This window comes from Taudactylus pleione, unplaced genomic scaffold, assembly GCF_031769625.1.
Source record: "Taudactylus pleione unplaced genomic scaffold, aTauple2 ptg000250l, whole genome shotgun sequence".
Classification (NCBI taxonomy): Eukaryota; Metazoa; Chordata; class Amphibia; order Anura; family Myobatrachidae; genus Taudactylus; species Taudactylus pleione.
This window is the reverse complement of record NW_028284652.1, coordinates 7,375,207-7,396,802: the sequence shown is the minus strand read 5'-3', so window position 1 is coordinate 7,396,802 and position 21,596 is coordinate 7,375,207. Positions and strand designations below refer to the sequence as shown.

Genomic DNA, 21,596 nt, shown 5'->3' with positions numbered 1-21,596 from the left:
ATGGGCTCTATTTTACTACAATCCACATTTGTAATGCAGAGTGTAGTGTGATATTATCAACTGAATTCGCATTGCGAATTCAGGCAATATCACAGGGATTTACTACAAATCCCTTGCAGGGACAGAGCTTGCGAGAAAGCTCTGTCCCTGCGAATCCCCTCCGCACTCTAGTCACGATATTTTTGCAAAAAAATACCGTGACCAGTGCCCCGCGAATGCGCCGAAAAACCACCGCTGCTACCCCCCCGGCGCTAAGCCACGCCCCATCGCTAAGCCCCACCCCCTGCGATCGTGGACCTTCCCGCCCCCCCCCTCCCTTAATAGCACTTACCTGCAGTCATCGGTGCTCCAGTGATGTCTTCCATGCCTCCGGTCAGCTGATATCCCATACTGCACTTGGACCCGATCACCTGATGACCGGGCCGCAGTGCAGCATGGGAGACCAGCTGACCGGAGGAGAGTCATCCCCGAAGCCCTGACCACCGGTCCCTGGAATCAGATAAGTGAATTTTTTTTTTTTTACTATTTTTCATTTTTTTTTTACAGTAATCAGTTTGCGATCTGTTTAGACCACACAGCTGATCACTGGGACCGGCTCCGGGCTCTGCTCTGCCTTTTACAGCAGGGCAGGAGTCCGGTACCCGGGGGAGACCCTAGATAACACCACCTCCACGTGGCGTTATTATCACAGGGCTTTCCCCAATATTTTTTTACAATTTATTTTTAGTAACTTTGGTCGGATCACATTTCCCATTACAAATGCGATCTGGGAAATGCGATCTGTTTACTAAAAATAAGTGATACTTAGGGGTTGGAGTAGAATTTTACGAATTCTACTCCAATTGCCCTGTAATAACTATAGGTGATAATAAAATAATGTGAAATGGGTGTGAAAACACCCTTTTTCACTTTATTTTAGTAAAAATAATGTTAATAAATAGAGCCCCTGATCCTTATTTATACATTCCTCAGTCTGCTGTCCTCTCCATTATCACGTCTTTCCACTCCCTCTCCATTCTGCCAGCGACTATCACCTCAGATCAGGCAGCTATGCAGCAGAGGTGCTTTAAGAGAGGAGGGGGCCCGTGTGCAGACTCCGTTCGGACCCCTCCTCTCCAGTGTTGCAGGAGACTTTGGCATTGTGCCGGAGTATACTGCAGGTGCGCAGGTCTCCGGGAACATGGTGCCCGTGCTGCATTTCTGGGACATCACTACTGTGCATGCGTGAATCACCGGGGAAATGGCCGCGATGAACATTTTCCCGGTGATTTCTGCTGCCAGCAACGGGCCAACAGACAGGTAAGTATATTTAATTGGGTGCAGGGTGAGTGATGTGTGGGCCTCCCTGGACACCGCACACCTTGCACCCATTATAAATACGCCCCTGCACTCTGCAGCTCTCCTGACATGCAGAGGGCTCCCATGCAGCGAAGGAGATCGCAATGGCTAATTTATGTATCCCCATAAAACGGTGTTTAAATGTTTCCGACACGCCTGCGTTTTTTCTAACCACCCCCATACACTGACTACCTGTCATTCACTTTGCGAGTGGTTCCTCTGTACGTGCGTAATCACAATGCAATCACTGTGCGTGCGGCTTACACAAATGCGCAATGGCAAACAATCGCTCGGTCTGCATAAATATCAGCATTGTATACATCTCGGAATCAGGCCCTCACTCCCACATCCAATCAGACAATCCCATTAAGGCTTCTTAGACATCTGAAATTTCACAAAACCTATTGAATTTTTGCTGCTCAAACTTAAAAAAGCAATGAAATTCCGAGCAGGGGAGAAGGGCAATAAAATGGTACACTAGCGCGGGTGGTGGAAGGGACAGCACACAGGAGGTGTTTTGGGGGTGCAGACGGAGAGATGGCTGCGGGGGCAGGCTGCAGGCGTGCGGGCCAATGGCAGCAGTGGGGCAGTGCACAGGGGCAGCAGCGGGGGACAGCGGGGCTCACTGGCGCTGATGGTCCCAGTCCTGAACTGCTTCTAATTGAACAATTTCCTTTGAACTCTCCCCAGCACTCCAGGACACGATATGGTGCTTAAACAGCACATTTTAACATAAGAACTATCGTGCAAGATCTAAAGATAGCTGACTGCATGCAGAGATCAGTGAGATCCGTGATCTGTGTAAAAAAAATGATTCAGAGATGCACGCACGGATCAGTGCGATCCGTGCGGCATGCATCTAAAAAAAAGAAAATCAATAAGAGACAGATGCATGGACGAGTCAGTGAGATCCGTCCATGCGTCTGTGTTAAAAAACAAGTGAATTTGTTTTTTCTTTAAATGGCGTGTCCCACCCCCAAAGCACAACCATTCAGCTTCTGTTGTCCTCTTAGTACGTCTTTGAGCTCTTTTGCATGGGCGCCGCCCACTAGGACTTCATCCGTCTTCTTTCTTTAGGAGCTCTTCCACACTTCCTCCCCGCCGACAGACTGCCATGCCGTTGCCTTGCACTGGCTTATATAAGCCAGCCGAGGGGGCGGGGCGCTGATATCGTGAGCCATGAATGCAGCTGAGGCGCCATTTTTGAAATTGGCACTGCTGCTGAACTCTGCAGAATGGCTGGTAGGGACTGGATCCTCTCAGATCCAAGCCTGCCGCCATGGCAGTTACCTCTGCCGGGATCCCGACGCCACTAGTGCCCGCACCACCGCCACCGCTAACGTCCGCACTGCTGCCGGGTCCCTAACCCTTCCCCCTTAGTGCCTAACCCTAACCAACCCCCTTGGGCCTAACACAAACCCCTAAACCTAACCCTCCCCCCAACCCAGCTACTTACCAGCGGCAGGATTGTGACCAGCATCAGGATTCCAGGACCGGGAATGTAAGCGTCGGCATCCCGACCTCTGGTCAGAATACCAGTGCCAGTAAGTAGCGGGGTTGGGGGGGTTTATTAAGAAGGTACCTTAATCATGCAGAAACAGACATCTTTGGATCATATACAGGCACCTAGGTATGTTCATTTCCTCCTGCTGGTATTTATGAAGGTCTGTCCTTTGCATCCCCGTATACATTGTGTAAGGGGCTAGTTTCTTTTTTCTCCTTGCTGACATTCATGTGCTCAGGTTTTCAGTCCTCATCCACTGCAGCCAGCCCAGGAGATGGCTGCAGTGGATGATAAACTAGGTGGAGTTGCCATCCCCACATAAAATGACATTGGTGTCTGGCTGTAAAACATTAATTAAGGATTTTTATAGCTATTTGTTATAAAGGAACTTTCAAGATTGATATATAGCCCTAGGGAGTGTTTATACATTTCTCAATCAGAACATTGTAATTAATGGTGAGAGACGCACTTGAATGAGATTTAATGTGCTAAACACTGGAACTACGCTCTTGCAGTCAGGTTATTAAATTCTCCTACATGTAAGATTTTGCTCTGTGGGATTAATGTGAGGTCACATGTCAGAGCGAGGACATCGTTTGAATTTTGCATATTGAACCCTCATGAAATCACTTATAAGATTATTTTAAAAATAAGCTTGAAGAATTACAAACACAAAAAGTAGTGCATATAGGAGGCATAGGATATAGTATTCAGGAGAAAGCATTGAAATTAATTTTATATAATTATACATACATGCGTGTGTGTATATATTGTGATAGGATCACTGGTAAAGTGGTCTGTGACAGGGACATTTATCCCAGATTCCTGTCTTATGTGTTTTAAATTCCCAGGAGAAAGTCTGCAGTGTAGCAGGCTTGAGTCTCGGCTTTTTGAAAAGCCGGTTTGGGACCTGGGGGTTGTGGGTGAGAGGAGAGGGAGGGCTCCACCCACGGCCACTCCAGGTTTTGGTTCTCGCAGCCTGGTAACAGGCTTGATTGGGTTCCCACCTGAGGGTGGCCAATATAAGCCTAGTGTGTTGAGGGCTGATTGTCTCACCTGGGAGAGCAGACAGGGAGTTTGCTCAGAGACACTTGGAAAACCTATCTGTGAGTGTTGTGCTGTGCTTTCTTGCTGGCGAGGGTATTAGGCCCTGCCAGGTTCTGGTAGTGAGGGAACTACCTGTGAAGTTAGTGCCCCGACAGGGCTAGGATTTATGTTTATGTTTTCATTATGTTATTTCTGATATTGTACAATAAAGACTGGCGCCGACCAGCTTGTACTTGCATCCAGACTGGTGTGCTGCTTCCCTGCTGCTGTGTGTGTGTGTAAGGAAGGAGTCCTCTACCCAGGAGAGGGACCCCCTAACCTAACTGTGTCACAATATATATATATATATATAATTATATATATATATATATATATATACACCCACAGTAAAAACAGTAGAGAGGCTCTGGGGAGTGTGGAGCAGGCACTGCCTGCACTCACTGAGTGACCACCAGACATGGCCAGGCCGTGGCCAGTTTTGTATGGCATCAACTTTATTGAGCTGAGGCTTTATCTGCCAATGGTGTATCCCAGATATTTTACTTCCTCCATGCCTAGACAACACTTTTTTGGGTTGGCTGTCAAACCTGCCTTATAGATGGAGTCCAAAACTGCTTGTACCCTGGGGAAGTGAGACTGCCATTCAGGACTATGAATGACCACGTCATCCAGATAAGCAGCCGCATACCGTCTATGGGGCCTTAGAATCCTGTCCATCATTCTTTGGAAGGTAGCAGGTGCCCCATGTAGCCTGAAGGGCAACATCTTGTACTGAAACAAGCCCTCTGGCGCTGAAAAAGCTGTCTTTTGTTTGGCACTCTCGGTTAACGGTACTTGCCAATACCCTTTGGTTATGTCAAGAGTGGTTAAATACCTTGCCGTCCCTAGTCTCTCAATCAATTCATCCACTCTTGGCATCGGGTAGGCATCGAATTTTTAAACACTGTTCAACTTTCGGAAGTCATTGCAGAAACGCACACTCCCGTCGGGCTTTGGAATCAACACAATGGGACTTGACCATTCACTATGTGATTCTTCAATAACCCACAACTCTAGCATATTTTTTATTTCTTTCAACACCGATTCTCTTTGTGCTTCTGGCAACCTATAGGGCTTTAGATTAACTTTAACCCCTGGGTCAGTGATGATTTCATGTTTAATGACCGAGGTTTTCCCAGGTACGTCAGAGAACAGCACCCTATTTCTGATCAGAAACTCCTTGACCTCTTGTTGTTGAATTGCCGACAGGGTTTTTGCCACTGTCACTTCGGGAACTAAGGGCCCTGGATTTACTGGAGGGGCTCGGACGGCTGACAGTGCCGTTCTATCTTTCCAGGGCTTTAACAGATTTATATGGTATATCTGTTCCGGCTTTCTTTTCCCCGGCTGGTAAACTTTGTAATTGACCTGCCCCACTCTTTCTAAGATTTCAAAGGGCCCTTGCCATTTAGCCAAAAGTTTATTTTCCACAGTGGGAACCAATACTAACACTCTGTCCCCAGGAGCAAAGCTGCGTAACCGAGCATTGCGGTTGTATACCCTCTGCTGTGCCTGTTGAGCCTGTTCCAGGTGCTCTCTCACTATCGGCACTACCGCAGCAATTCTCTCCTGCATTTGAGAAACATACTCAATCACGGTTTTGTAAGGACTAGACTGCCCCTCCCATGTCTCTTTGGCAATGTCTAGTAACCCCCTTGGGTGTCTCCCATACAACAAGTCGAAGGGTGAAAACCCGGTGGAGGACTGGGGAACTTCTCTTATGGCCAACAATAAATACGGCAATAAGTAATCCCAATCCCTACCATCCTTGTCGACCACTTTCCTAAGCATGTGTTTTAACGTCTTGTTAAACCTCTCGACCAGCCCATCGGTTTGGGGGTGATAAACTGAAGTTCTTAACTGTTCAATTTTGAACAGGCGACATAACTCTTTCATGACTTTGGACATAAACGGTGTACTCTGGTCAGTTAGTATCTCCTTGGGTATACCCAGCCTGCTAAAGAAATGAACTAGCTCGCTGGCAATGGTCTTGGTTGACGTATTGCGCAACAGGATCGCTTCCGGGTACCTAGTAGCGTAATCCATTATGACCAGAATATACTGGTGTCCCCTGGCAGACTTCATTAAGGGTCCAACCAAATCCATCGCTATTCTTTCAAACGGCACCTCTATAATAGGCAATGGAACTAGTGGACCCTTAAAATGTGGCCTGGGAGCATGATACTGACACTCAGGGCAGAATGCGCAAAAGTCAGACACCTCTTTATGAAGCCCGGGCCAGAAAAACCTCTGCATTATTCGCTCAGTGGTTTTCTCTACCCCTAGATGGCCTGCCGTTATATGACCATGGGCCAGATCCAACACTGTTCTTCTGTAGGCTTTGGGAACTATTAGTTGTTCCACAATATCTTCCCCCTTCTTAGTCACCTGATATAACAAATCCTGACACATTGCCATGTGGGGATAGGACAAAGTACTGTCAGGGTCTACGGGTTTACCATCAACTACTTTTACATTCTCCCTGGCTTTTACCAAAGTAGGGTCATTCAACTGCTCCACGGCAAAGACCTCTCTTCTGACCTCTAAATCAGGCAGACGATCACTTGGCCCAACAACACTTCCCACCTCAATGGGAGGCACATCAGTTGGTGGGCCACCGTCATGTTCCGCATTCTCTAGTTCGCCAACCATAGTAGAAAAAGGGAATAACTCTGACTCAGAAGAAACTCCCTCCTCCACTACATCGACAACCTTCTCAAATGGATCGGGGTTGTTCACCTCTGGACCAAAACGGCTTTCCCACAACTTCCAGAAGTGAGCAAAGTCTCTCCCCAATATTGCATCGTACACTAGACCATGCACCAAACCCACAGAAACTATAGCAGAGCCACATGGTGTCTCGATGTTCACCTCGGCCGTAACATAATATCGAGTATCCCCATGTATGCAGGTCACACCAACAGTTTTCCCTGTATGCCTCAAGGGGTTCACCAGCTCAGCTTTTATAAGTGTCACCAAGCTACCAGAGTCTAACAGTGCCTCTACTCGGTTGCCATCTACAGTGAGTACACACATGTGCTTATCAGTCTCAGCCTGCCGGTCAGCCGTACAGGCTGTCTGTGCAAAGAAAGACCCCCTGCAGTAGACATGAGCAGTATCACATTGCATAGGTTCAGTTGTAAGTGAACAATTAGCGGCAATATGGCGGAAGCCACCACATCGGAAACACTGAGTCATATTAATGTCTAGTCGTTTACGGGGCAAGAACCTTCCTGGCCTGGCAGGCCTGTCTCCAGGTTCTACACCCTCAGTCTTAGGTACGTTCCACTGCCCAGCACCCTTCTCCCCTGGAACAGTCTTACCAGTGTCTGTGGGAGTTCGCCGGTGCGCCATCGGGGCTCAGTGGGGCATACTCATCAGCTCCTCAGCCGCCACGTACCTCTCCACCAGCTCGACCAACTGGTCCGCGGACTTAGGGTCTGCATGGCTCACCCACTTGCGCAGAGTCAGAGGTAATGATCGCAGGTACCGGTCCATCACGACCCTTTCCACGATCTGTGGTCCCGTCAGCGTCTTGGGCTGTAGCCATTTTGAGGACAGATGGACGAGGTCATGCATCTGTGAACGTGGAGGCTTGTCCCTATGGAACTCCCAGCGGTGGACCCGTTGGGCACGAACAAAGGTGGTGACTCCCAAGCGAGTTAGGATCTCCTGTTTTAGTTTTTTACAGTCCTTGGCATCAGCCAGGCATAAGTCGAAATATGCTTTTTGTGGCTCCCCAGACAAAAAAGGTGCCACCAGACTTGCCCACTGCTCCTTGGGCCAACTCTCCCTTTCGGCCGTTCTTTCAAATGCGGCGAGATAGGCCTCCACATCATCGCCCGAAGTCATCTTTTGAAGGAAGTGACTGGCTCGTACGGAGTGAGTGGGGGTGGGAGGACCAGTGGCAACATCTCTGGGCTGGGCGACCAGGTGCTGTACCACCTCTCTTATGGCCTGGCTGTTTTCCGCTAAGGCCTGGCGGGTTTCCTCAATGGAGACCTGTTGAAGTCTGTTAGACTCCTGCTGAGCTGCTGTAGCTTCCTGCTGAGCCCTGGTAGATTCCTGCTGAGCTGCTGTAGCTTGGAGCAAGGCCTTAATAATGTCCTCCATTTTGTCCTGGGGTGTAGGTTGGAAGCTGAACCTTGCCTCTCTGAGCATTGGCTGACGCCTCCTCTATGGGACTCCAAGGACACAGTGTTATTTCCACACTCACAAATTGAGTGTCTGTCCCTTTAATTTTTAAATGGAAAGTTTTCCTCTTGCTGCAACTTTAGTGTGTGTGGTTGCCCGCATTCTCCACCATATTGTGACACAGTTAGGTTAGGGGGTCCCTCTCCTGGGTAGAGGACTCCTTCCTTACACACACACACAGCAGCAGGGAAGCAGCACACCAGTCTGGATGCAAGTACAAGCTGGTCGGCGCCAGTCTTTATTGTACAATATCAGAAATAACATAAAGAAAACATAAACATAAATCCTAGCCCTGTCAGGGCACTAACTTCACAGGTAGTTCCCTCACTACCAGAACCTGGCAGGGCCTAATACCCTCGCCAGCAAGAAAGCACAGCACAACACTCACGGATAGGTTTTCAAGTGTCTCTGAGCAAACTCCCTGTCTGCTCTCCCAGGTGAGACACTCAGCCCTAAACACACTAGGCTTATATTGGTCACTCTCAGGTGGAAACCCTAACAAACCTGTTACCAGGCTGCGAGAACCAAAACCTGGAGTGGCCGTGGGTGGAGCCCTCCCTCTTCTCTCACCCACAACCCCCAGGTCCCAAACCGGCTTTTCAAAAAGCCGAAACTCAAGCCTGCTACACTGCAGACTTTCTCCTGGGGTTTAAAACACAAAAGACAGGAATCTGGGACAAATGTACCTGCCACAGACCACTTTACCAATGATCCTATCACAATATATATATATATATATATATATATATATATATATATATATATACGATCCACAGAGGCGGCACTGTGTGCTGCTATATATATATATATTTATTTATTAAGCGGAACTGTCGCCCACAGTCAATCCACCTGTGTTTTTATATATATATATATATATATATATATATATGTATATATATATATATATGTATATATATATAAAATGATTATCCATTTAGTCGACATCGACTTTCGGACACTTTATGGATCAGTGAACTCCACGCTTCTCTTTCTCTGACCGCTTCCTTTAGGTAATTTATGTGAATGTTTGTGTCAACCTTTATTGTGTCCAGCCAACGAGTTCTATGGCGTCCTCTTCTTCTGGACCCGCTGACTAATCCAAGCATTAGCGCTGTTTCTAGGGAATTTGCCCGCATGACATGTCCAAAATACGAGAGTCGTTGTTTGGTGATCTTGCCTTCTAGTGATATTTGTGGTTTGACCCGCTCTAGGACTGCCTTGTTCGTATTCATTGCTGTCCATGGTATGCGCAGCATTCGCCTCCAGCACCACAATTCAAAAGCGTCAATTCTCTTGCGATCTGCCTTCTTGAGTGTCCAGGTTTCGCATGCATATAAGATCGGAAAAACAATTGCATTGACCAACTGTGCTTTTGTTGCGCTGCTGATATCGTTGCTCTTCCATATCTTTGTCATTCCTAGCATAGCATTGCGGCCAAGTGTAATTCGTTGCTTTATTTCAGTAGATGATTCTCCACTGCGATCAATCTTAGAACCCAGAAAGAGGAAGTCTCATACCGATTCGACTTCCTCATTATCGATTGCAATATGGACTGCATCGTCACTTGCCGTAGTCATTATCTTTGTTTTCTTGATGTTGAGGTACAGTCCCATGCTCTGGCTTTCTTCTTTGACTCTTCTGACCAGATATTCTAGGTCTTTTCCAGTTTCAACAAGCAGAGTCTTGTCATCGGCATATCGTAGATTGTTAATGTTCCTCCCTCCGATATTTACTTCAATTGTAGACTCGTCCAAACTGCATCATCTCATGATCATTTCAGCGTAAAGATTGAATAAAGGTGGCGAGAGAATGCAGCCTTGTCGAACGCCTTTTCCGATCTTGAACCAATCCATGTTGCCGAAAGCTGTCCTGACTGTGGCTTCTTGCCTCATGTAGAGCGATCGCATCAGTTTCTCCAGGTGCTCCGGAATGCCCATCTGCCGTAAACACTTCCATAGCTTGTCGTGATCAACGCAATCGAATGCTTGCTGTAGTTAATGAAGCAAATATATATATACAGTATATATATATTGTCACAATCCAGGGGTTTTTGTGTGTGCGTGTGCATGAAGTACTCAAAATAAGGTTAATACAGCCATCAGGTGACCTGAAATAATAATTTATTAAACAGCAAGATTTACTCATCAATGCTGAAATGGTCAGGTTTGAACAGAGCAAATGCAGACGGATAATCACTGGGTTTGGAATGGAACTATTAACAGGGAGTCTATGAAGGTGCATGATCGATGATTTTAATAGACAAAGTGGCCAGTGGATGTCTTGCGTCTTTGAAATGGCTGGCCACTGGTTGATCGCTTTCCTTTCCTTCAATCGCTTGTCGGATGGCTGTTCTGTGTTGGCCCATTCTTATCCGCATTGTGCATGAAGTTTTGCCGATATATGTTAAGCCACATGGGCATCTGATGATGTAAACAATATATTTACTGGTGCAAGTTAACACGTGCCTGATGGCAATACGTTTCCCTGAATGGGGATGCACCACATCCGATCCAGTGTCCAAGTATCTGCAAGTTGTGCACCCCGTGCACCTGAAACAACCTGTTTTTTTGGTAAGAAAATGGGATCCAGAAATGTCATTGTGAACCAACCAATTCTTGAGGTTTTTTCCTCTTTTGTAGCCCAACATCACTTTAGAGTTCTTTAATGGTTTAAGGATAGGGTCTGTGTTGACGATTGGCCATAATTTCTTGGTAGTGGAATTGATGTAGTTGCTTGCTGTACTGTAATGGTTGATGAAGAACATCACTCTTTCTTTCTTTATAGGCTGATTGCCAATTTCGGGGGTCCAAGATTAAGCTTTCAATTTGGCAGCAGTCAGGTCCTTCCAACTGTACCCTCTATTCAGAAACTTCTGCATCATTGTGTTGATGTCAGCTTCAGCAACAAAGGCATCCTTGGTGATCCTTTTCACCCGAAGAAATTTGGAATAGGGAAGACTCTTTTGAAGGGATACTGGGTGGTGGCTTTTGGCGTGGAGTAGTGTATTGCAATTGGTGGGCTTATTGTATACAGAGGTATCAAAAGAGGTACCAGTCCATCTGATGTTCACATCCCAAAAATGCAGCACTTCATGACTGTATTCAAAGGTGAATTTAATGTGTTTGTGCATGGTGTTGATTTTAGTCATGGAGTTCACAAACTCAAGTTCGGTGCCTGTCCACAAGACGAATATGTCATCTATATATCTAGTTAAAAAATATTGTGTTACGGTTGAAGTCGTTATTGTCAAAAAAATAGAGGCTTTTCCACAAAAAAACATGTATGTTTTGGCAAACGCCGATGCAACATGAGAACCCATTGCACATCCCTTTCGTTGAAGGAAGAGCAATCGAATAGTAAATAATTCCTGGTTAAGGTCTTTTCCAGTAGCTGTACAAAAAACAATATGTTCAGGCCTTGATAATCATCTTGGGATTTAAGGAACAGTTCCATGTATTCAAGACCTTGTGTATGCGGTATACTGGTATGTAGGGATACCACGTCAATAGTGCACATTAACAAATTAGGTGGTTATTGTCAACTGGCTTAATTTGTCCAAAAAGGAATTAGTGTCTTTGAGAAATGTTCTTATTTTGAAAACAGAGGCTGCACGAAATAATCTAGGTATTTGGAGATGGAACTGTACAGTGAACCCCTCGCTGAGACTTGTGAATTTTGGGTAGTGTGTATATTAGAGGGGCCACAGGTTTGTCAGTGGTTAATTGTTTACTGGTTTCCACACTTATCACCTTATTAGAGGTGGCCTCAAGGAGCATATTGTCTAATTCCTGTTTGTAGAAAGCTGTCGGGTCATTGTTCAATTTACAATACACATCTGGATCATTCAGTTGTCGATATATTTCATTCTTATTGGCAGAGGTGTCCTGAAGGACTACTGCTCCGCCCTTGTCCGCAGAGCGGATGACAATGTTTCTGTCTTTACTTAAGGATTGGAGAGCTAAGAACTCATCTTTAGAGAGGTTACGTTCCTTCCGTCAAATTATTTTTGAATTCAGTCATGACTTATTGGTCTAATAGCCTAATAAAACTTTTTATGGATGCGCTATGGGTTTGAGGTTCAAAGGTTGATTTCTTGCTTAATGGACCTTTGGAATAAGCCAGGTTGGTAGTTTCTGTATCTACATAAAATTCTTTTAAGTTTTAAACTTCGATTAAAACGCCATAAGTGTTGTTTCCAATCCACATTGCCATATGGGACCTGATGTCTGACACCCGGGCACTGACGTCATCTCGTAGTGGAGAGCGCCGGTGACGCATGAAGTCATCACACACACGGCGCTGTGCCGGGTGCACGCGAGTGACGTCATCAGCCCGGAGACAGACGGAGTGTAAGTGACCACCAGGCATGGCTTTTCCCATGAGACAATTCCCCCTTAATTTGTTTGGATGCGCGCACAGTACCACAGGGGGCGCCGGAAAAAAATTCTGCTTACCTCAAAATTTGGCTCAGGCCGGCCCTGTGTCTTTCATTGGATCACTTTTGATAGGTACTGACCACTGCATATTGGGAATACCCCACAAGACCTGCCCCTTTGAAGATGCTCTGACCCAGTCATCTACCCATCGCAATGTGACCCTTGTCAAGGTTGGTCAGATCCTTTTGTATTCCCATAAGTGTTCACTTACTGCCTAATAAAAGGTTTTCCCAAATCCATGGTTGAGCACAGGTGGCTTAATTAGTATCTCAGTCAATTTGATTAAACCACCAATGCTCAAAATGGATATTGCTAAAACCTGAACTGTTGGGGTGCCTTGAGGACTGCGCTTGGGAACCTCTGGACTAATATATCCCACCCCTAGACAGGTGGCATTGCAATCAGAAAATCAATGTTATTCACTTCACCTGGCGGTGGATTTAATGTTATGGCTGATGGGTGTGTGTGTACACATACACACACACACACACACACACCATTTCTGAGCCCTTTTTAATGCCCCATCATCAAGGACCTTGATGATGGGGCATTAAAAAGGGCTCCGAAACATTGGTGATATTAACCTGTTTTCTTGACTGATTAATCACCTAAGTGCCACCGAACTGGTATTGAATTGTGGACCATCGGCTGATAGTCCTAACCGAGGGCACCAGGGACTAATTGTGGTATTTATTGGAGTGCCGTCCAAGTGGATTTGCTATATATATATATATATATATATATATATATATATATATATTCTGCACATGTCCTTTAAGCAATAAAATCTGTTAATCAACTTCATACAACAAATAATAGTGAAAGCTCACTGTGGCTAGTCAGGCACAGAAATATTGTTGTGAAGTTTTGTGATTGTACAGCAGAACTACCTCACACCTTCCCATGTGTATATGCCGTATATTGTACTGCAGAACCACCTCACACCTTCCCATGTGTACATACCGTATATTGTACTGCAGAACCACCTCACACCTTCCCATGTGTATATGCCATATATTGTACTGCAGAACCACCTCACACCTTCCCATGTGTATATACCTGTATATTGTAAAGTAGAACCACCTCACACCTTCCCATGTGTATATACCATATATTGTACAGTAGAACCACCTCACACCTTCCCATGTGTATATACTGTATATTGTACAGCAGAACCACCTCACACCTTCCCATGTGTATATACCATATATTGTACCGCAGAACCACCTCACACCTTCCCATGTGTATATACCATATATTGTACAGTAGAACCACCTCACACCTTCCCATGTGTATATACTGTATATTGTACAGCAGAACCACCTCACACCTTCCCATGTGTATATACTGTATATTGTACAGCAGAACCACCTCACACCTTCCCATGTGTATATACTGTATATTGTACCGCAGAACTGCCTCATAACTTCCCATGTGTATATACCATATATTGTACCGCAGAACCACCTCACACCTTCCCATGTGTATATACCATATTTTGTACCGCAGAACCACCTCACACCTTCCCATGTGTATATACCGTATATTGTACAGCAGAACTGCCTCATAACTTCCCATGTGTATATACCATATATTGTACAGTAGAATTACCTCACACCTTCCCATGTGTATATACCGTATATTGTACAGTAGAACCACCTCACACCTTCCCATGTGTATATACCGTATATTGTACAGTATCATTACCTCACACCTTCCCATGTGTATTGCACACTGCAGCACTTGGATGGTTACAAATTATAGCAGAAATGTGCTTAGATAGGTATATGATACATCCCATGGCCTATTAAACTAATGTAGATTAATTTTATCATTGCAGATTGATGCCTCTAAGGAAACATAATTGGACTGTGATTTGATGTAATTTAAGAGAAATGTTCTTATTACAGTGTTTCTTTCTTACTTCTTTTCCAGACCCGGCGGACATGTCCTGTAAACTGTAATGTTTTATGTGGAGACTAATCCAGCAGGATACCTCGGTCCTCTCTCTGATGTCATTTTCACCCTTTATCTGTTATTTCAGTAAAGTCAGTGCTACTCAAACCTTAATTGTGTGATTATTTAGCCCAAACAGGAGGCACTAGACAGAATGAAAGAGGAGAGCACCGCCCTAATCATTTCATTAAGAGCTGAGCCTATAACCGCTTATTGATTTGTTTACCCATTAATCTGAGACAGCCACTGACCCATCACTTTGAGGAAAGATACGTACAGAAAACTCTTAGCAGCAGACAGTCACCCATCAGAACATAAGATCATCCATGCAGAAAACAAGTGACAAATAAAAAATAGGTTAGTCTGAAAAATAGACAGTTTCAAACATGTATTATAACTAAAGCCAGAATTGTATTATGGATGAATAAAAATGGCAGATTATAAGTCTCAGGAAAAACAAAGGTCAAATATGGCAAGAACAAAGAGATAGCTATAGAAAGTAGGCTGAGGGAAAAACATGCAGAATTTATGCTAATATTTACACTGGTAGACCATAGGTTCCCAAACGCAGTCCTCAAGGCACCCCCAACAGTTCAGGTTTAAAGCTGCATACACACACAAAGATTTTTTGATCGATTATCGTTAAACGATATAATTTAACGATAATTGTTTGAAAAAAATCGTTAACTTTCTGAGTCAAACGATGAACGATTATCGCTCATGCGAGTTCACGTTTGTAGTTCAGTCAGACTTGCCAACTGAACGATTTTCATTAAGTTAATATGCAAAAATCGTTTGTAGGTCAAAAAAATCGTTCATTACACTTTAAAAAATCTGACAGATAATCTGAAAGATATTCGTTCATAAAATCGTTCATAAAAAGATATACATGGTAGCGCACAGGTGGTTAAATCAAATTGACTGAGGTACTAATTAAAGGTCCCCATACATCTGCGACGGATCGTTGCGATGTAGCAATGGGATCGGAAACACCGATCCGCCGGTCGGAAATGCAGACTGGCGTCCATCGATGTTCCACGATCCGTCGCAGGATCGGTGAAATTCTACATGTTAAATTTCACCGATCTGCCAATCACGATCATTTTTTGATTGTGATCGGCATATATGTGAAATCCAACATTTTGGATTTCAGCGATCCTGCGATGCCGGGTTGCAGGATCGCTACATCGTAACGATGCGTTGCAGATGTATGGGGCCCTTTAGTCGACTGTGCTCAACCAGGATATCTCTAAAACCTGAACTGTTGGGAAGACTTGAGGACCATGATTGGGAACCTCTGTGCTAGACTATAACTGACTGTTCTGTGCATGGTGCAGTGGTTCGGTGGCACTTTGTTTAAAATAAATAGGTTTTCCTATAATAATAATAATAATAATAATAATAATAATAATAATGCTAGTATACATACATGCAGATACTTATTTTACTCCTATATAGTACTGAGCATTCAGTTCACAAAATTTGTAAATAAAGTATTTAACTATGTGCACAATGTCTTCCATAGTTATGTGAATTTATGACATATTAAAGGGTAGTCTTCACCAGCATACAGTGGGAGCAGCCATTTTGTGGGCTGGACCTGTATTCAGCCAATTGGTTCACTATAAACTAGTGACCTTACTGAGGTACTGCTTGACCATTCATGAGGTACTGGTGTCTAGTGAATCAATAGACTACAAATCAGCTCACAAAATGTACACTCAAGTGTGTGTAGCAGCCTAGCAGGTAAATGGCACAAGAAAGAGAAATGATCATGTATTGCTTTAAGAGACTCTTCCCAACGTTCCCTGCTATGGTAAAAACTTCAGCTCTGCATATTAAGGAGGCCATGCAAAAGCCGACCCCTCTGGCAATAATCAGTGGCCACACTCATAGGTAGTCAAATTGTGCAAAATCTAGAGGTTGGCTATCTTCCAGCATCATTGTGATCAGAAGATTACCACACACATAAGCTGCTGATTGGATATCCAGGCACTGGTGTGGCTGCTTTCCTCTCAGTCCTTTATCTCGGCACGTCTGGTAGGCCTGTTCCATGGCTGACGCATTTTGTTACTTGGGCTTGTGTCTTGGATAAAATGATGTTAAGTTTTAACTATCACTAGTGGAGCTACAGCGTTTTTTGTTTTCTTTTAAATGCTGTGCATATCCCTCGGTCTCAGCAACGAGTGTCTTTTTAATTTGCTGCACAGAATTACAATCAGTACTATCACTAATTAGCTGACAGTGTTGCTGGTGTGCACAGCTACGAGTGAATGGATCATCAGTGAGGCCAAACAATGGTTTTGTCTAGTGCCATTTCACACACTGAATCTGCACAAAATGGGGAGAAAAAAAAACAAAAACCTGAAAAATGTTTAGATTTTACTTCTGCAATGCTAACAATCTAATGGGGCATACACACTAGACAATAAAAGTGAACGATAACGATATCGTTCAATGATATATTATTCATATCGTCCAGTGTGTATGCACCAAACGATCAACAATGCACACTCCTGACGGTCATTAATGATGTTTGCTGTTGTGCAAACATGCAGGTCATTCTCACGATATTGTCAGAAAGTGCCTGTTCAGGTATGTGGCAGGATGATGTCACTGAATGATATCGTTCAGTGTGTACACCCAATAGCTTTCACCAATATCTTTCAGCACATCGTCTATTGTGTATGAACCTTAAGGGAGATCTAGTTTTGTCCAGACAATACCCACTTAGACAAGTTTCTTGTGTTATATGATTCTTATGTTGTCTTCAATGCCTCTATTAAACAGTCAGCCGTGATTGTTTTTTATTTTTATTTTTTTTTAAACCTAACAGATTAAGCAAACGTGCATTTATGGCCTACTTACAAAGGGCCCTATTTCTCAATGTTATTTTTACTAAAATAATGTGAAAACTGGTGTTTTAACACCCTTCTTACATTATTTTAGTATGATAAATGTGTAAAAGGGCTTTTTTAGCAGTTTTCGTGAAAAACTATTCCAAGCCCTTAAAGTTGCACGTTTTCAGTAAGCAGATCACATTTCCCATACTTGTATAAGCAGATCACATTTCCCATACTTGTAATGGGAAATGTGATCTGCTTCAAAGATACCCTGTGATGATAACGCCACCTGGAGATGGCGTTATTCAGTCTTTCCCTGTTACACTGACTCCTGCTCTGGTCTGATAGGCAGAAGCTGATCACTGTATAAAAATATACAGTATTTATACAAAGAAAAAAAACACCTGCATCCACGAGACCGGTGATTGGGTGAGCTCCTCTGTGCCTCCAGACACCTGATCACCAGGATCCTGCTCTGTGACCCCGTATCTGACTTGTGCTGTAAATTGACATCTCAGTTTACAGCACAAATCAGATGCCGAGGTCACAGGGCAGGAGCCCAGCGATCAGCTGACACTGTGATAGGTGGTTATAGACTATACTTAAACAACAAATAAAGTCAGTGTTGTTTAGCACATTTGCTATATGCCACACAGGTACCATGTAGCCAATAGCAAGTTGCTCCCCCATTTGTCTTCAGTACATCCTGGAAATGACACGCAGTGATGCTGGCCCAGGTCAACTCCATGTGTCCCAAAGGTTTTGATGATTGGCAGAGGTTGAGTTTCCAACGCACTTTAACCAACAGGTGTGGCCATTGAATCACCTGTTCACTGCCATAGGCCTGTGCTAAATTCAACTTCAGGGGCTGACTAACTTTTTATTTCTTATTCTTCCCAAGTCAACTGTACGTTAAACCGCAAAATTCAATATTCAATATGTCAGACCTATTCCAGGCCCTGCACCAAGACTGGGGCACAGTCATCATATATTTCATCTATATTTTGGCCTCATATGGACATTAGCAATATATTCTTAATAGCATAATTACATATGATACTTGGCAATAGATACAAGATAGCAGCTGAACTCTTACAGGCTGCCTGTAGATATACAGCATTCATATGTGTGCAGAAACTGCACTGAAGCATTTATTACACCACACAATACTGTATATCCACGAGCAGTCAGTAAGGCTACCATTGCTATCTGCTACCATGACTGAGAACAGCCACAGGCGCCGACACTGCTCTATTCCAAAAGGATAGGAAGCAAAACAATCTGTTACATGCCAAGAGCTTCCATCCACGCCCACAGATGGAATTTCTGAGGGCCAGACACAATGATTTAGATGAGGATGTGCTTGAAAACATTTAGGAGCGAGTTTTAAACAAAGGTTATGAAGAAGCAGAATCAAATTGCTGTGAGTGGAGAGCACAGGATCACATAATGAAGACAAATACAGAAATCTGATCACCGAAGGATAACATTGGCCTTCAAACAAAGTACTGCTGCTCAACTTATCTGCACGTGCACCAAAGAGTTTTGTCTGCTGGGTAATACAGATACTAGCCCCTAAAAGGACTACTATATAAACTCCAAATAGCCTGCAAGATGGTCAAGAATTCTAGAAATATGAATTAGTTTAAGTTAAGTTATTAAAAATGAAACTATTATGATTCAGATGCATGGTCAGTATACATGTACATACAAGGTGCAACATATGAACAGACACACAATTCCCATAAATCTAATATTAGATATTGCTCAAGTTGTATCTTTTATCCTGTCCATGAGGTCTGCACCGTGTGGGGAGGACGGAGAAAACATTTCCAGAACACATGGCTGGTAATCAATCAATCTCCTATTTGCCTAGCAATAAAGGAAGTTAAATCAGAAAGAACAGCTACAGTACATGACTTTGTGTATATATTAGATGTTTAAGGGAAACTAACATCCAGCTCTCTCAAATACATGATCATTCACTGGGAAACAAGGAGAAGAGGCAACTGGTCTACACTGCTGCTAGAGAGATGGATTTGATTATTGCACATAATTGCTTCTAAGGGGTTGAATAACAACATATATTGTTGATACACGCACACAAAAATAACTCTCACCTAATGCCTTGTGAGGAAAAAGTGCCCCTACAAACCTGCAGAGGCATCACTAGGGGAGTGTGAGCCACACCAGGTGCAACCATACGAGGGCGTAACACCAAATTAGCAGTGCTTCACTGTTATTTTGGTGTCAGTAACATGGAGCACTCCTAGCATGAATGGATGCCCCTGACCAACATTGATGAACTGAGCCTATGTTTTTGGATACTCCTCTGGAGGTCACGTGGAGGCGAAGGAACACCTCCCAACAGTCTCATTTCTCCATGACTTTTTATGTGCCATAAATGGGAGAGGAGTTACCATTTGGAGTGTGGCATTGATAAACTGGGCATGGTGTTTGTGGCTCTGCGGAAGGGCTTGTACGGGGCCTCACTACATGCGTCCCATCTTTTCATGTTGGGAAATACTATTTTTTTAAAGAAGTAATGAAACCATATACTAAATACCGAACACCACCACCCACACATGTATCCCTGAGATGACAGGTCCGGTCTTGTATACAGAGTGCTAGCACCAATCTGTATGAAGGAATAATGCTGCCACTCTTTTTATTATTTTAAACATTGTACACAATTTATATATTTAGAGCTTATTTAAATAAGCTCCTTCTTTGCCCCCGCCATCTACCTGTATGTACCTATAGGTACCTATATGTATTTGCATGTATGCCTAAGTCCTCATACAACCTGGTGTCAATTACATGTATTTTATAGGGCATAGACTATACTTAAACAACAAATAAAGTCAGTGTTTAGCACATTGCTATATGCCACACAGGTAAATGTAGCCAATAGCAAGTTGCTCCCCCATTTGTCTTCGGTACATCCTGGAAATGACACGCAGTGATGCTGGCCCAGGTCAACTCCATGTGTCCCAAAGGTTTTGACGATTGGCAGAGGTTGAGTTTCCAACGCACTGGAACCAACAGGTGTGGCCACTGAATCACCTGTTCACTGCCATAGGCCTGTGCTAAATTCATCTTCAGGGGCTGACTAACTTTTTATTTGTTATTTGTCCCAAGTCAACTGTATGTTAAACCACAAAATGTAATATTCAATGTGTCAGACCTATTCCAGGCCCTGTATCAAGACTGGGGCACAGTCATCATATATTTGATCTATATTTTGGCCTCATATGGACATTCAGCAATATATTCTTAATAGCATAATTACATATGAAACTTGGCAATAGATAAAAGATAGCAGCTGAACTCTTACAGGCTGCCTGTAGATATACAGCATTCATATGTGTGCAGAAACTGCACTGAAGCATTTATTACACCACACAATACTGTATATCCACGAGCAGTCAGTTACCATTGCTATCTGTTACCAGCCATGTGGGCTGACACTGCTCTATTCAGGAAGGATAAGAAGAGAAACAATCTGGTACAGGCCAACTTGGTATCAATTTTATTAGTGCTAGTACTATCTACGCATAGATATGGGTCTGACAATAGAACCCATTGTATTTAATGAGTTGGGTATGGGATGTCAGCGCACGGGATCCCGGTGGTCAAAATCCTGACGATACCATCCTGACAGGGTTAGGATACCCTCCCCCCTAGTGCATAACCCTCCCCCTAACCCCATTACATACCTTCGGGATGCCGGCAGTCAGGATGCTGGCGTTGTGATTCTGATAGGTGTTGGGATGCCGGCGCCGGTATTCCATACTTACCTAATATCCAAGAAGTTGCGGGAGGCTCCAGAATTGAATTGAAGTGGGCAGAATGGGGAAATGATTGCCGGGAATCGCGGCATAATTGGTATGAATCGCGGCTATGTATGGAGGGGTGGGGTTAAATTATGTGAAAACACGTCATTTAGCCCCGCTCCCGCGATTTGTGGCAGTTTGCCGGAACGGGGGTGGGGCCTAATGACATAGAAACCTGTCCCCACTCCCCATGGCCTGCTGTGTCTGCAACTCCCGGGGAGCAGATAATAAATGTCGCTAAGTATGCGGTATTCTAAGAGCCGGCATCCCCTTTGCCAGGATATTGACCGTATCCCTTTTAATGACCCCATACAACCGTTGCTCTTTTCCAGAGCTGTATCTTGTACAATTCACATACACTTACTGCAAGTAATCACATTATGGAAGCTTTAAGTGGCCCCCA

The 21,596-nt window shown here is 44.1% G+C and overlaps 1 protein-coding gene across 3 annotated transcripts in view; it reads left to right on the top strand.

The window, feature by feature from the left end:
• Window positions 1-15,944, top strand: part of MACROD1 (mono-ADP ribosylhydrolase 1) — an 802,331-nt gene extending 786,387 nt beyond the window's left edge. For all 3 annotated transcript variants that reach the window (XM_088480066.1, XM_088480064.1, XM_088480065.1), the window contains one exon: window positions 14,494-15,944. In XM_088480066.1, the coding sequence (XP_088336192.1) occupies window positions 14,494-14,522 (29 nt within the window). In that variant the 3' untranslated portion in view covers window positions 14,523-15,944. The remainder of the gene's footprint in view (window positions 1-14,493) is intronic.
• Window positions 15,945-21,596: the final 5,652 nt, after the last annotated feature.